Source organism: Eurypyga helias, unplaced genomic scaffold, assembly GCF_000690775.1.
Source record: "Eurypyga helias isolate BGI_N326 unplaced genomic scaffold, ASM69077v1 scaffold17342, whole genome shotgun sequence".
NCBI classification, from domain to species: domain Eukaryota; kingdom Metazoa; phylum Chordata; class Aves; order Eurypygiformes; family Eurypygidae; genus Eurypyga; species Eurypyga helias.
Genome location: NW_010235525.1, coordinates 3,511 through 20,685, shown reverse-complemented (window position 1 = coordinate 20,685; position 17,175 = coordinate 3,511). Strand labels below are relative to the sequence as shown.

Below are 17,175 nucleotides of genomic sequence, written 5' to 3'. Positions count from 1 at the left end.
TTTCCCTAGTGGGACTGTGTTTGTGTTCCCTCTTGTCATTCAGACAGCAGAAATACACACGTGGTGTGTAGAAATGCTGGTTTTCTCCTCAGCGATACGGGTTAAAGACGAGGAACTTGTATTTGTTGCAGTCGTACAGTCATTATTAACAGGAGGCAAAGATCTTTACGCTGTGGACGTCAGAGGAGTCTGCCATTATTTGGAAACAGCATTTGGTGCATCACATCGAATTCTACAACTTGACTTCTAGGAAATGCTCAAGAGAAAGCTTTTTCTTTTATTATTTCCTCCCCCCTCACCCCCAGCTTCTAAGGATCTTTATTTATCACCCTCAGGGGCCTTATAGTGAGTAATTAGATTGGACCAGGAGAATGACTTAATTTTACAAGAAACTCATTAATTCATCCTATTTAAAATCTTCTCATTTCACCCCAAACCCAATTATGCTTGTAGTGGCAATGATCTGGAAAGGCATTGTCTCGTAGGTATTAGGGGGGGCACTGGGACTCCTGTGGTATTCATGTCGGGGAGACAAGGGTGACTCCCTTTCTTTGACTTTTAGGTCAAAAGAACTAGTCGCTGGGACAGCTTGACAATTAGAAAACCCTGATGAGCGTTTGGAAGTAAACCAGCTATAAAATAACGGAGGGGTTCATGGTGCAGGGCAGAAAGCTCATCAAAAGAGACTATCCAAACAATCGAGTTCTATAATTAACACACAAAAATCTGTTCAGATATGGTAATAACAGTAAAAGAGAGCGGAGAAGATGCTGCCGACTTATGTGGCAGATGTGGTTTTGTTACAATCCGAGAGAGAAAATCCATCCTCTTAAAGAATAAGAGCAACATTAGAGGGGAAAAATAAAAGTAACTTTTTGTTCCTCAGGGAGCAGTTAAATATGAGCTTAAAATACTCCCAGACAAGGAAGAGCTGTACAAAAAGTAACCAGTGCTGAAGGACATGAAATATGCTATCAGAGTGGGGTTTTTCAAATCTTTAAACACAAATTTATTTTCTCACTGAAATTCGTAAGCCTGACACTCAAATTTCTTTTCTGAAATGATTTGCTTTATCCTTCATGTCACCAAAAATCCTCTTCCAGGGTTTTTCATTAAAGTTGGCTACAGTCACTGACTTTGGGAAAGTTTCCCCTCTTCTGTTGTGTGGAGAGAGATTTCATTTAACATCTGAAAGAATTTCGAAACTTTGGTGACTATGTAGCTGATACATTTTTCTGCTTCAAAAAATGGAAACTTATTACATGCGTAGCTTCTGAAATTTCGGCTACCCCCCTGGATTTTAGCTATATGAATGACTTGGCTGTGATAGTAAACGTTGGTGGTGGTGCGCTGGTCCCTTCTGAGAAGGGGGGGTGCAGTGGGAGCGTGGTTTGGGGCCGGTTGCTGATCCTGTCCTGGTCGAGGGCCCTTCCCTTGCAGAACTCTTGGAGATGGCAGCCTTAGGGTGGTGGCTCTGCAGCCCAGCATGGAGCTCCTGTTCTCCCCGTGCAAAGGACACTGTTCCCCTGGTTGTCCTCGCTGCTTTTCGCACGTCTGTGCCAGATTGTCCTGCAGTGCCTCTGCGGGACCTCCTGCCCAGCGGCTCTCGGCTCAGGGCTGGCTCCCTTGGGTGCTCCCGGTCCTGGCTCTTCCCTCCCTGCTCCAGAGTCCTGCTTAGCCTTCATGTGCACCAAGAGCAGGCGCTGCCTCCATGACACAGCCAAAGCTTCCACCTGGAGCTCGCTGAGATTTTTTAAAGATAGGCACTTCATTTTTAATGACTTAGGAACTTGTCAACAAGGAATGGTTTCTTTATCCAAGCCTTTGCAAGTCATTACACTCTTCTGTTTTTAAAGAACTGTGTCAAGCCTTTTCCAAACCGTAATGGAAAGATTCATTGCCATTTCAACAAGGACAAAGGAACAATTTAAGAGCGAGCACCATGGGAAAATTTTTTCTAACAACTTTGAATTTGCAAGACTAATATTTTTAAAAGATTCCCCCCCTCCAATCAGAAAAAAACATAGCTTATTTAAAAATAGTTAAAAATGGATTAATCTGTACATTTTGTGGTAGCTGTGATGAAAAAGAATGTTACTAGAACCCCATCCACTATGGGTGGATTTAAAAACCAGCGTTTTTAAATTCTGAAACTGCTGGCTGAAATTTTGTAATAGAAAATTCAGCATTTGGAGACACCAAGCAAGCAGACTTTCCAGCCCACTCATGTATTCTTTTCTTATTCTTTTCTTTTTTTTTTTAAAAAAAAAAAAGCCATGAGTCTGAAGATCAGGTTTTAATGAGAAAATGGAGTTTAAAAAAACAGCTTGACAAAGTTTGCATCCAGATTTGACTGAAGTTCCATCATTCTTCAGAGCAGTTTCGCAGTTTTAACATGTATCATGTAAATTAAAACAAAACAAAACGCAAAAAAAACCCACCCCAAAAAACCCAAAACAAAAACCAAACAACCAAAACAAAACAACTACTCCCCTCCCCCCCCAAAAAACCCCAAAACACAACAAAACCCATGTACAATGATGACCAGCAATGTTTGATGAATCCTGTCTCACTTTCAGAGAAATAGAAATCAAAACATTTTAACTTTAGGACTCAAAAGATAATTCTTTCAAGCTCATGGCCATTTAAAATCATTGTGATTTGTTCTGAGGAAAAACTGTGAGCTTTTTTTGTGATGAAAATATTTTTGTTTGAGAATTTGCCTTGGGTTTCGTGCAGGTGATTGCAACCCTGTTGTGCTCGTGGGTGACTGGAATGTGAGAAGAGATTTTTCTCTTTTCTCAAAAGACAAAAAAAAAAACCCTCTAGCAGAAAGAACCAATTAAGGCAGAGCTATGGAATTGAAGTCAAAGTTTGCATTGCACATGTGAACTAATCTTTTCACAATGGTATCTTTCGAAAGCTGTGTAAGAACGCCATTCAGGCCGGGTCTCACCCAGCAAATCCTTCCTACAACAGCCGCCGGAGATTTGTCATGAGCGAGCAATAAAGACTTTCAGGGAACAGGTTCTGTACGGGCTCCTTGATTGCTTACTAAATGATTAACCTGCAAAAGAAGCCCATCCGTAGCCTCAACAGGCACGGGCTGTAGTAGGTGTGTCAGCAGTGCTTCATGCTAAGAACAGCTTTCACAGGATTAGGTTCGGGTTTGTGAGTGATGGTACCATGGAGCTCTTAGGAGGGAAGAACTACTGGTTTAATGCAACACATTCTCTAATTTCCTTTTATGCCACGTGCTGAAATGTGGTTGCTCTGGTTCTGGCTGGGCTAGAGTTCATTTTCCTCACAGCAGCTGGTATGGGGCTGTGCTTTGGATTTGTGCTGGAAGCAGTGTTGTTAACAACGGGATGTTTTAGCTGTTGCTGAGCAATGCTCGCACAGAGTCAAGGCCTGTTCTGCTCCTCACCCCACCGGTGAGGAGTCTGGGGGGGCACAAGGGGTTGGGAGGGGACACAGCCAGGACAGCTGACCCCAACTGACCAGAGGGATATTCCAGACCATATGGCATCATGCTCAGCATATAGAGCTGGGGAAGAGGAGGGAAGGGGGATGTTTGGGGTGATGGCTTTTGCCTTCCCAAGTAACCGTTAGGTGTGATGGAGCCCTGCATTCCTGGGGATGGCTGTGAAATGGTGAATGAATTCCTTGTTTTGCTTTGATTATGTGCGCGGCTTTTGCGTTACCTATTAAACTGTCCTTATCTCACCCCATGAGTTTTCTCACTTTGACTCTTCCATTCTCTCCCCGATCTTGCAGGGGGTGTGAGCGAGCAGTTGTGTGGTGCTTAGTTGCTGGCAGGGGTTAAACCACGACAGTGGTGAACCTGTGAGAACGCTAAAATGAGGAAAAATAACTGTTCAGAGTAGGTTATTTTTGAAGCAAAATGGCTGTGTGTGCTTTAGGAACAGCCACTGCCTTGGGAGAGCTTTCTTCAGGTTTTGAAATATTAATGATCTTGGCTTAATTTAGTAGAAAACAAAATACAGTGCATGAAAGGAGTGTGGGGGAGAGAAATCCTTGAATTACAGACTGTTGACCTTGCAGTACACACTGTATCCATCTATTACCTTTTAAATTCCCACTGTCTGAAAAGACAGTGAGGGGGAGGAACGGTCACAAATACCTTTACCTGTGACATTTTCCTCCCTTTCCAGCATGTTATAGCCCAAGCAGATCTTCAGCCTTGTGCTAGATTTTTTTATCTTCCAAGATTTTAATTCTGTGAAGATGCAAAAGGCATCTCTTCCTTCAATAATTCCTGTGATCCGTGATGTTCACATTAACAGTAATGTTAGAGTTTACATGTTTTATTTTAACAACCTTGAATAATAGAATAAGAGCAGTCAGCCTGGTCTCCTCTTGTATGAGTTTTTCCATGCCTTATCTTTATATATGGCAGCGAGATTCCTCCTGGCAGTGTCTCTCCTGGTCATATACAGGCTTAGGCATATTTCTGATCCGGGCTGTGACAGTGAAAGCTGGGAACGGTATTTCAGATCAGAATCTGCCACTTGACTGCTGCCGTTGTTAATCCAGGCACAAGAGGAGACGTAGCGATAGTGTAACTCACCAGATACTGCAGATCATGTCAAAAACGGAAAGGTAATTTTCCATGTTTGTTTCTGTTTGTTTTCCTGGGCAATTCACATCACAAGCGGGATAAGCCGTTTTGCAGGCGTTACCTTTGTGTCCTGGGCCTGCCTGGCTGATAGGCTGTACCCGGTGGGTTTGCATTGTGTTGAGGGACTCATTGTCCCTGATGTGGGGAGGCTGGGTTTGACCCTGGTCATTCTTCCTGCCAGCGCTGCGGTTTCTGATTTTAATCGAAACCCCGAGGCCGTTTGAAACGTGGCCAAAAAGCACCTTGCAAGTTGGACCCTATCTAATAATGTGATGCGTGTAGACTCTGGAAGCATAAATCTCAGTCACTCGAGCGATGTGTTTTTCTAAGATCCGCTGGTCCGGCGGCAGCCACGGCGAGCGAAAGCCGACTGCTCTCCCAGCGCTCTTACAGATGGTGCACGGCACGTCGTCAAGTTAGGCCTCTTCGGGAAATGCCATAAATGGCTTTCGTTAATAAGAATGAATGTATTACTAAAATCCCTCCCCATTTCCCATCGGAGGGCTTCGTAAGGGAAAGGGGGTGGGCTGCGGGAAGGCTAAACCAGAAGGAGCGAGCCCCGGCTGTGCGGGGGGCTGCGCCCCGTGTTCTGGAGCCTGCGCATAGCAGGGAATCCCAAAGGTGGCATAGGTGATAGATGACGAGCTGTGAGGGTGAGCCACGCCGTAAATACTGCAAACAACCTTTCCTTTTTACACATTTGCCTTGCTGGGTATTTTCTCTGTTCTCCATAGCGCTGAAAGCCAGTGGTGGTGGTGGGCTTTTATCTCTAGCCAAGGGAGAAATTTCTAGGATGACATACCTGTTAGCCACTATGAAATGGTGTAACTAATGATGCTAACGAGTCTTTTCCAAGTGATGCAAACGTAGCCGTCCATGTAGCATTGCTTTTACGAAGATGATGTCACCCTCTGTGCGTGGGACCTGGTGGCAGTGGTGCAGTTACTGCCGTGCCTGGCTTCGAGGAGGGGAGGGCATGGCTGATTTCCTCCCTTGGGGAGAAGGAGCCATATGAATTCTGCCTTGCCAGGAGGGAGACGTGCCATTTCCGGATATGTTAGGATGGGGGCCTCGCTGCCAATCCCAGTGGGTTCCTGTCCCACTCCCTCTTCAAAATTGGCAGTGTCTGACTGTCAGCTGCCATTCCTTAAGTGGTCATAGAATAGACCAACTGCACCCCTTTTGTTGTGCTCTGGGGGTGTGTGTGAATGCAGGTGGACATGGGTTCAGCAACATGCAACTCCACAGTAAGCACAAAGAGGCAGCTGATTTTCTGGCAGTGTCAGAAGAAGAGTGTAATTTTTGTTCTGCCATCTCCAAGCCAGCTTTTAAACTGGCTCTTGTTGGAATTAGAAATCGGTATCCCCTGACATGGGATTACTCATTAAGAGTGTCGTGATTGTTAATTCTTCACCTGGGGCTAAGAAGACACCATTAGATCTCTTTGAAATGTCTCCTGCCTTGATTTTGAATAAGTAAGCCAGCAATTTATGATCACAGCCTGGGCAAGTAACACTCTCCCTTCCTGTTCCTCCATCTAGCTTGCAAAATCGGATACTACAAGGCTCTCTCGACAGATGTTGCTTGTGCCAAATGTCCGCCTCACAGCTACTCCATCTGGGAAGGCTCTACCTCCTGCACCTGCGATCGGGGCTTTTTCCGAGCTGAAAATGATGCTGCCTCCATGCCCTGCACTCGTAAGTTGGTCTTTGAACAGTCTCTTCCCCTTGCATCATCCATGTCTTCTCCTGTCTTTCTTTCACTCTGTATGTGGGAAATATGGCCCGGAGATCTGTGTCTCCAAGAAGTGTCCTGCTTCTGAGAGCAGCATTCAGTAGCTCTTACAGCCCTTCACAGATGCAGTTTGCATTTTGGGTCACGCTTCCGAAAGAGAAAGCGTTAGTTCTGAGCCCTGAATTCCTGACTGTGACATGGTTGCACTGACCCTCGAGAGCTTACGGTCTAAATAAATCAGGAGACTGGGAGGAGACAAAGCCGCAAGAGACGAGTGACTCGCACACCTCAGTAACAGAGCTGGACGTAAAATACAGGTCTAAGTTCCAGCTGAGGACCTGTCTCCAGCAGATCACCTCACCTTTCATCTCTCTAAATATTGATACTTGTAGAAATTGTGAAAGCTTTTCTCATGACTCTATGAGCCAGGGTAAATAGGTAATATTTACAGTCTCATTAAGTATCTAATTTGCTCACAATATAGCTGATGACCCTCAGGAACATAAAAGTGTTTCTCTGAACGGTTGATAATAATAAATATTAAACCTTAATGAAACAAACACTCGAAGTATGGTTTATTTTATCCTTTGTAGATAAATATATCATGTGCAGCAAATGGAATTTGCTTTAGTTTTACCAAAATGCCTTCAGCAGGGAAAATAAGAAGTGTAGTGTATTGAGCACACCCACGGGGTTGCTGGAACAACTCCTTGTCCTGTGTGTGTGTTGGTTAACGGCTCACACAGCCCAGGACATGGGATTCCAGGCATGCCCTGGTGTTAAACTGTGATCATCTAGTTCTTCAGTTTTCACTTCCATAGGAGCAGAGCAGTTTAAAACACTTTGTGAAAGGGCTGGATTTTACCAGGGGATGGATATCCATGTGTGGCTTTCCCTCAGAGCTATTGAAAATGCTTCCAGATTTTTGGAGTTCAGCTGTATATTTATGTAGAGAGTGTGTGTGTCTGTGAGTGAGGGAGGGCTGAGATGTTTCTTTTGTAACATTTTAATATATTCCAAATTCATTTTGGAGAGATGACTCACATTTCTTTCAATCTTAATTTCTCCCTTACAAGGCAGAAACAAAATATGTCCATAACTAACGCCATCTCTCATCCCTTCCCCACACCCCCTTGATTCCAGCTCTTCTTCAGTGATCCCCTCCTTTTCAGCTGTGAGTTTTGCTGGGTGTTGGTTAAGCAGGTCTGGGCATAGCCAGGAGCAGCTGCTTTTGCTTAGTGGGAAAGCAGAGAGGTCCCTATATCCCTTGCCAAATGCTGACTGGGGATGGAGATCTAGCTGTATTGTGAAACCTTGCTGGAGTGGGTAGGAAGATGCTTTTTATCATACAATTTACACCAGGAGATACAAAGCTTGACCATTTTGATAGGAAAAATGTCTTCGCGCAACAATAATGCTATTGTTGGGAAGGTACACCCTAAATAACATTATACCAGGAAAAGTGCCTCAGAAGGCCCTTGTCCTAGTGAGTGATATCCTGACCTAATTGAAATCAAATTAGTAATCAACTGGTTGAATTTAAATAGGCGTGTGCAGTGAGTGAAGTATGAGGACAGAGCAAAACACTTCCAGATGGGGGAATTGTGAGCAAATGATACGTATGTTTGCTTGTATTGCAAAATGTACCCCTGCAAGCCTAGCCCTTTTTTGTCAAGTCTTGAGCCTACTTCTGGCACCCTTCCCCGCTCTTGTCTTTGGAGGTCAGTTAAAGTTAAGTCCCTGATCTCAGTCGTTTACTCTGAAAACACTAAGAGGGAAGAAGAGAAGGCCAGGGGCACGGTTCTGGCCTCAGTCTTCATCTCTGCAGCAGTCTAGGAGGAGTCGGCGTGCAGGGGCAAGTCAACACCACAATCCCACGGACACCTGGTCTTGGAAAACAGACCTGTCTCTGGAGGTCCCATTTCATAGCTTTGAATTTTCCTGTAGCTCAAGGGCTTCTTCTGCGATCCAAGGTGAAGGACACGGAGGTTATTTCGGAGCTGGCTTGTGGGACAGCTTTGCTCTCCCACCTGCTGCTGTGCTCGCTATTATCCCCTCTTGGAGGTCTGCCGTAGCAGTGTTTGAGCCTTGCTGCGATGGTACCTGCACCGGCACGAAACACAGCCCGGCGTGCGTGGTGCGCCTCTGCGTTGCGCAAGGAGCGGGGTGCAAGGGGGCGGTTCGTTTGCCATGCTCCCCACACCGAGCCACCCACGTGCTTGAGGCAAGTGGCAGAAAGCATTTCAAGGAGGCCCTTCCGGAAGAAGCTCCCTGTTTGTCTGCCTTTCCTGACAAGATGTGGAGACAGAAGGGAGCGTAAACATCAAAGGTTCTCTCAGACGGATTCAGACTCTAATCAGTTCTTGCCAGTTGGTTAAACCAGGTGACAAACCCAATTCCCTTGTGCTGACAGCCATAATAATCAGGCACCCTCTTTGTTCATTATGCTCTCTTTAACCCTGGTATTCTCATTCAGCCCTGCGTTTAGTAATCACTCAGTGTGACGGCACACTAATGAAGAAATAAAACACAGTATCTGAGATCCATTCTTCTAGCAAAAAGATAGACTTTGCTCCAGTGGCTTGTAAAATCAGGTTTCTGTTCACTTGGAGAACTATTAGGCCAGGTGAATAAAAGTAACATTGGTTAATTTGGAGAGAACACCTGGAATGGACTGTGGATTGATCCTTTCTTTCCGATTTCTAAGCACTTTTTAAGATTAAGAACTTCAGCCTTCTTAGGATGTGTTTTTGTAAAGCTTTGACCCTTGGCTATTGATTTCCTTTAGTAATAAACTGGCTGGCTTCGTCACTTATCTCGCCTTCTAGTTTGGGGGAGGAAGGCCGTTATGACTAGCCATTAGCCTGATTGTGCTAGTGGATGAAAGGAAATTGGAGAATTCCCCTTCCTCTTCCTTTCTCGCAATCGCCATGGTAAGTGATAAAAGCAACACCTACTTCCTGCGGCGCTGGTCAGCAGAGGTGCTCCAGTTTTCTCGTTCCGTAAGGCCACTCTGACATCTCTGTCTGTTGTTGAGTTGTGAAAACCATGCCTAACCTTCAGGTAAGCCAGGCACCCAGTCTAAACAATTAGCTCAACTCTGGTTTTAGTACTCGGCTCTATTTTAGCTCTGCTAGAGTCAGCGGTTAAGGCTGGCTTACAGCTCGTACAAGGAAGAGCAGAACAAGGAGCAACGTGAGTGTAGGAGATGGTGGAGTGGGCTGTGTCAGGAGGGCAGGCGTGGGCACCCTGGCATACACGTTCACTGGTGGCCCTTTCCCCTCGAGCTTGCCTCGTGGGGACAGTCATCAACGTGTCTGTCACCGCTGAGAGCCACCCTGGATCTGCCACTTTGACCTCGCTCAGGAATTTAGGGTTTCACCTCCGGAACAGAGTGGGCTCATCGGCTGTGTGCCTGAGCATGGGGACGGTGTGATTGACCTGTAATACACCTGAGCACAAGCTGTGGAAAACACCTTTCTCTTTTGGAAGCGTCACAAAAGTTACATCAAAGCAACTCTTCAGACCTTCGTTATATTTCAGTTATTGCTGAGAGGATGGGCCTTTCGTAAGGTTAGCAGTCTAATGGAGAATTAATTGCTTTACCGACACATGAATCCAGGAGGCTGGAAAACGATCGGTCACAATCATGGTCTTCCTCCCTGAATTTCCTTCTCCTTAAGGAGATACTCTGTGATTTGCAGCCTGGCGCAGGCAGGTGCAGTTCCCATCCGAGTGAATGGGTGTTGGTCCTGCGTCCCCGCTGTTAATGAGTCGGGTTCTCTAACTGTTCCTTAACAAACAATGCTCACATTATGAGTGAGAACGGGACGGTTTTGTGTTGTTTATATTGTCTGTTCGATTCAGATTATTAATGATTTTTAATTGGGAGCCCTTTACAAAAGAGAGATTACCAGCATAGGCTGTCCAGCTTGAAATCTGTCTCAGTAAATGACCCTGAATAATTTAGTCCGTTGTGCCACCCAAACAGTGACTGATTGATTGATATTTTGGCGTGGCCTGAAATGTTTCTAAAACGGTTGCATTTAAGACGGTTTCTACCGGAGAAGCTTAGAGATAATGAGAGCAAATTTAGTGAGATGCAAGAGAAAAGTGCCTGCTTTAAAAGGGCTTTCTCCAGTTTAGGTTATCAAGAAATCGAAGAGCCTGACTTCAAACAGTAAACGTCACTTACTTGTCTTTACATTCTCCTCTTCTAATTGAATTTAGTGCACTGCTGTATTTCCTCCAGAAAGTATATTGTTTTTAAATTACCATTTCAGTGCTATTACTCAAGGCTCCTGCTTCTAATGCTTTCTGACAGTTATCAGCATAATGAACCATAATGAAATGATGAGCAATCTACAGTGGAAACTCAACGTGGATTCCACTAGAGCTGTGTGACTGTGTTGTTAAAATTTGAATGCACATTAAAATAACACTGTCCTTATTTGTTTCCAAGGTCAAGGCTTTAAGGAAAGGTCTGAAAGGTCTAAGCACTTCAATTTTGTAAACGTTACAGTCTAATATACGCCCTTAGTGCAATTTTGTGTTGCATTTAATATATCTCAGAGATAAATATTTGACCTGCATTTTCAAAAAAGAGAGAATTTACCTACCTAATAACTGTGCTTGCAAATGAGTAATTACACAGGAGCTGATTATTTGAGCATACGTTTATTATGATTGCTTAGACTTCTAAATAAACAAATGTGCTCTTTTTCTTCAGCTTAACTTGTGCCTCTTCTAAATTTCCAGACAGACGCCGATTATCGCTGTTCTAGCTTCTACAAGAATAAGAAAGTAGGGTACAATGCACTGTCATGCTGGCTAGCATGTCGTAGGTCTCTTTCCACTGGCTTTGCCATGCTTCCTTCCCAGGGTTTGCATACTTGTTCTGGCTCTAGTTCAGTCTCACCGCTGCTGTTGGAGCCCCTTCTCTGCAGTATGAAGTCCATGCCAATAACCTCTGATCTTCAGAAGTTAAATTTATGCCATGATAATTCTTCCACATCTTTATATATATGTCCGTACCCAAAGTAAACTGTTTTGTACTTAAAACATCATATAAGGTTGTTCCTTACGTAAACAGCACGTCAAAGTGCCTTTTAAGGTGCAGTATGGCAGTTGTGAGAGCAGTGGGTAGGCCGTATGGAGACAATGATTTTTCATCTCCTCCTAGGCTGGGAAAATAGACCATCTATTGCTGCCAGGCTGAGAGAAAGGGCTTGTGAGTGATGGGAATCTCAAAGGAGAAGGCTGTCTCCCCTCGTCTGTGGTGACTGGCTGAAAGAATTGAGAAGAAGTTGAATAAGAAGGGGTGTGGTTATGTCTTGAGAAGAGACAGGAGTAATTTGACAATGCATGTTTATAATCAGTAGACTTAAAATCATCACTTCTTTAAGTGCAACAACTGTTTATTAGCTGTCTTCTGATTTTCTGACCGGGGCCTTAAATTAACAGAGACATTTACTCAGTTAAGTGGGGGTTTTGATTTGGTTAGTCAGGACCCAGTTCTGTATAGTCACTGAAGTAAATTAGAGGGCTAACAGAATAAGAAATTCAACAGTTGGGTCAGTGACAGAACAACTGATTCTTCTGGTTGGATTTCTTTCCTGTCAGCCTGTCAGATAACTTTCTGGTATCTGCAATGGAGTTGTTCTTTTTATCTCGAAGGATTGAGCGAGCACAGGTGGCATTGTCCGCAGCACAGCGCATTAGAGTAGATGCGATACCGTGTCTTAGCATATGTGGCAATGCAAAATATTCTTATATGGCGGTTTTTGGTAGGGAAACGCAGAGCCCACAGGGGTGGCACCTGCAAGCATCAGTTTTCCCACACCTCTGCCAGTGATAGCTGGACCTCTTCGCTGAACTCCCTTTGCCTGGAGAGAAGAGGAAATATTGATTGGTTTGTTTTCCGGACGAAAGGAACAAAGCCTTTTGTGGAGCTGGTAACCAGGGTTCTTTTGGCAAGTAGATAGGGAACCGTACGTGCCAGTAAAATGGGCATTTTATCGCTGGCGCGGGTCCAAGATCGCTAGCTTGGCAGATGAGTCTTGCCCGAGTAAATAAATTAAGAATTGTTTACCGAATCAGTTGCCTTATTAAAACCCAGTTGTAACGCCAGCAGTGCACAGAAAAGAGAAGGGCAGTGGAAACAGAGCAGATGACTGATACTTCAAGTGACTGCCGCGTCTTGCGGACTGTTGACTTTGGTCTCTCCCGTTGTAAAAACACATAATCTATAATGATAAATGGTCAGGAATAGCCAGGCAGACAAGGGAGGGTTGTCCGAGCTGTCAGTGCTTGTGTAAATTAGCCCACAGCAACAGGAGACCTGTCCACAACTGCTGAAAGGAGCAATTAGTGGCAGCAACATGTACAACTGTCACGGCAAAGCGTGGGCCTTATTTCTGAGCCTAAACTTACACAGCCCAGGTGTTTACTCTGCACTACAACTTGGCTTTCAGATGGTTAAAGATCATCACAAAGGCTTATCTGAAGGGCTTCACTGCTCACATGCTGAAACATTATTGACGGCTCCACATGTTTAATGAAGCTTTAGGAGACGGAGAGAGGAGGCCAAGGTGCTTTTTCTTGAAGGCTGGGCCTGACACCGCTTTGCCAGATGTTTTAGTGAGGGACCTTAAAGAGTTTAAAGCCACTGATTACTTAATAATTACTTTATTTGCATCCACTCTGAAAATAGTAAACTCTATTTCACACTCAGCCCTGCCTCCGGGGAGATGAATTTTAAGATCCTGGTCGAGTTAAAGGGTATTGATTAGAATTGTTAAAGGCTCTCCATACCGCAAGGGCGTTGGGAGGCCTTGTTGAGCGAGTAGCAGTACGGTCACGTTGGCGAGGCTGGCAACACGGCTGAAAGCCTTAGCAGAGCCGTACAGCCTCTTGGTGCCTGAGCTAGCCCCTTCAAAGGTACTCGACGTACTCCCCGTGACATTTCATTGCCCTCTGTAGATAGGCTCCAAAGATCTTCAGAGCTGTTCATTGTATGGATCTTTTCTTTTTCATACCTCTTTATTTGTTCTCTTATTCTTGCTGTGTTGTACACAAAAGCTGCTTTCAGCTCTCGTGTAGCAGAAGGTGTGCTAAACTTCTCACTGCTTCCGCTGGTGCATTTCTAGTTAAGTTTTCTTGCTATTAGACAGTTGGATGCTTATTCCCAGGTGCCTGCTGCTCCTGTAACTTATCAAAGACTTGGCTGCTCCTCTGTAGTACAGCCAAGGCCAAACTGCCGCTTCAAAACAGGCCAGTTCATACTAGGCTCCTTTTAGACGACGGTGAGTCATAGCAGCCTTCCCTGTTGTATGAATCTTGTTTATTATGTAGCAAATTAGCTCAAGATTTCTGAATACCCTGAGTTCCCTTTGAAATCACTGGAGATGAAGAGGGTCAGTGTCTCTGGAGCCGGCTCCTAAGAGGATCCTTTTGTCAGGCCCGGTCCAAAGCCCATTGAAGCCTGCTGGTCTGCCTGATTGACTTTGATTAGCAAACACCCGTAGTTGGCACTCTGCTGCATTTAACAGTAGGTTTATAGGGTTGTTTCGGTTTGAGGGTGAAGTTAGAAAGCTTCAAACTGCCGCAGGCTATTGTATTATTTTTACTGTTTGTTAGAATAATTTTTAATCCTTATCCCTCTACGGTCTACTTTTTCTGCCTCAGAAAGGAGAGGTGATATTTTCCTCAAGGAGAGTGCAGGAATGGTTAAAGAAGATTAAAGTATTTTCTACATGCTTGAGGTTTTCTGATGTCTGGTGGGAATTGCCAATGAGGCTTCCTTCCGATTTCACACTGTCAGGCAAACGCAGCCTGAATGCAGGGTGACAACCCACTTGAAAATAATTATCCATTGCTCTGGCTGCAGAGACATCCGCTACCTGATGGAGAAATGTGCTTTTACACACATGCAGGCACAGACTGAGCAAATTATTTTAAAAATAATTTTCTCCTTCCAGGGTTCAAAAGCCTCATCCTGCTGGTTACTTAGTCTCATACATATCTTTTGAAAGCATCTTTCTGTTAAAGGAAGGGTACATTTTAAAGGCACTGGTCTGGTGACTGACAGGATGCTCATAATGAAGTCTTGCCTTCTTGAGGGTATATATTTGAAATATCTCCATTAGCAGTTCATGGAGAGTGCGGATTTCAGCTTGTGTTTTTAGTAGATACCCTCCCACAGCCAGACCTTTCAAGGTAATAAATATTAACCGTATCATAGGTTAGTAGTAGACAAATGTGGTTAGAGTTCAAATACTGATAATATCAGTTTAGTCCTTAATGGGTAACGTTGCTGCCAAAATAATCCACTATCGCTGTTAGTGGCTGAGGACTAAGCTGGCACAGAGGAAGGAGCTGCTGGGGAGGAGCCCCCTGCCAGGGGCCAGGCTGTGACAGAGCGTGGGCAGGCAGCTGTCCGTGGCTGGAGAGGGCTTTCCTTCGGGTGCCTTCAGAGTGGGTTTCTAAAGTGCTAAATTCACTTTAAAGGCATTAAGTGTCAGAACCCTGCACTGAGGTGTTTTTGGTTTGTTTTGTGGTGTTTTTGTTTTTCAGTCCAAGAAAAGAGTACATAATGGCTACATGGGTCTGATAAAATTGGCCAAGCCAAAGCCCACAATGTTCTCTTCACTGTTTTGTTCACAGGACCTCTGAGAAAAGAGAAGTGTTTTTTTTCACTTGCCTGTAGCTTTGATGAACAAAAGCTGCTTGCCCAAAATTTGGAGCTGCTACTTGTCTAAAAGCAGGCTTTTGGCACCCTATCAACTCGGGGCAGCAGGGGACCAAGCTCCTTATTTCTTGTCATTTTATGGAACAACAAAGTCACTTGAGAGCTGTTTTGCTGGGAATCATTTTTCTCTCCTTTCACTGTCCTTTAATCCACACCTCCTAACCATACACTGTTGCTGAACTAAATGAACTGGTTTAGTGAAGACAGTGTTGTTCATGTCAAACAAGTCTGTCTGGTCCAGTTGTAGAAAACTGTAATTGAATTTACTGCATACACCCACAGAGACTTTCAGAGAAGCACCTTGCTGGGCAGATCAGTAATAAAAAAGGAAGATGGAAACCCAGGGATATTAAAACCTTTGTCATAACCATTTAAATACAGTTCCCCAGCACAGTGCCCTTACAATCCTACCCTAAGATCCCAGGGTTGGTTTCCAGAGGTATTTTTCAGTTGGGTTTACAGCTGTAGGGAGAAAGAGTGGGCTGGCTTGGTTGGAGTCTCTCTGCATGCATGACAAACTGTGCCTGTCTGCCTGTCTCGCTGGAGTCCCTCCAGCTCCAGGAACCCAGCTGCAGCACATCCCTTGACATGGGTTTGTAGAACATGGAGTTTGTCAAGGGAGAGGTGCTCTCCTTTGGGCTCGTGGCTCAGCAGCAGTGCTGGCAGTCATGGTGCAGCCTGGTTAGACCCTGTCCTTGAGCATGCTGAGCATGCTGGTGTCTGTCCTTTTGCCTTTGGCATGCATGAGGGGATGGGTGTGACTGCTCCCTGAGCAGGAATATTCACTCAGTTGTTGCTAATCGTCTTTGTGCCATTTGCCTTTGAAATTGTTCATCTCGTTCAGGATAGACTTGTCTTTTTCCTTGGTAGAACGATTTGGCCAGTTCTACTAGGTTGAACCTCCTACACTTGTACTGTTACCCTTTCGTGGCAGGAAGAAAAGGGATTTGGGATAACTTCCTCAAAAGAGTGGTATCCAAAACAACAGCCAAACTTTGAGCCAACAACCTGATGGTCCCTTGGTGAGTAGGGCAGCTGATTTAAATGCAAAATATTATTTTCCTTGCAAATACACAGTTTACTAGTATGTCATTACGCCCAGTGTTAGTCTGCAGCCTGCTTTGCTTCGCAGCCATGGCCTCTTGCCATCTGCACCCCACAGCTGCCAGTTCAGTCCCGGATAGCGAGTTCACTACTGGGTCTTCACTGCAGAAGCTGTACGTGAGTCACTTCGGTGCTCCGACTGGGCTTGATGGTATGAATCACAGAGGCTTCCTAACTATGCCCAGGGAAACCTGTAATCCACAGGGGGCTGGCACACAGGTAACAGCACCTGGAGATGTCCTGTGGTCTGGAAGGTAGGAGGGAGCTTGACAGGTGTTGATACGTAACCCTGTCAGGGTTTTCATCAAGCCTCTTATCAGACTTGCAGTGGCATGCAGGAGGCTTCTGACTGTGGGGGGACTTGAGCATTTTGTAGGAAGAGAGGGAGAGACTTTTACAAGGGTCTGTAGTGACAGGACAAGGGCTAACTGGTTTAAATTGAAAGTGGGGAGATCTAGATTAGATATCAGGAAGAAGTTCTTCCCGGAGAGGGTGGGGAGGCACTGGGACAGGTTGCCCAGAGAAGCTGTGGATGCCCCATCCCTGGAATTGTTCAAGGCCAGGCTGGATGAGGCTTGGAGCAACCTGGTCTAATGGAAGGTGTCCCTGCCCATGGCAGGGGGGTTGGAACTGGATGGTCTTTAAAGTCCCTTCCAACCCAAACCGTTCTGTGATTCTGTGTGAGAGACATATTGATGGATAAAAAGTTGAAATGCAGCCTGAGACTGTGGTAAGAGTGCTAAAATGCATCCGTCCTTTTAGTACAAGTAATGCTCATGTTATTAACCCCTTAAAAGCTCTAGTTTTCCTGAATATTCATTTGGCATAGATTCACAGAATAGCAGGGGTTGGAAGGGTCCTCTAGGGATCATCTAGTCCAACCCCCCTGCCAGAGCAGGAGCCCCTAGAGTAGATCACACAGGAACAAGTCCAGGGGCTTTGGAAA

At 45.0% G+C, this 17,175-nt stretch overlaps 1 protein-coding gene across 1 annotated transcript in view; it reads left to right on the top strand.

Moving 5' to 3' along the window:
• Positions 1-6,339, top strand: part of LOC104506000 (ephrin type-A receptor 4-like) — a gene marked incomplete at both ends in the record, with an annotated part of 40,991 nt that extends 34,652 nt beyond the window's left edge. The window contains one exon of the mRNA XM_010146793.1: positions 6,184-6,339. Within this exon, the coding sequence (XP_010145095.1) occupies positions 6,184-6,339 (156 nt within the window). The remainder of the gene's footprint in view (positions 1-6,183) is intronic.
• Positions 6,340-17,175: the final 10,836 nt, after the last annotated feature.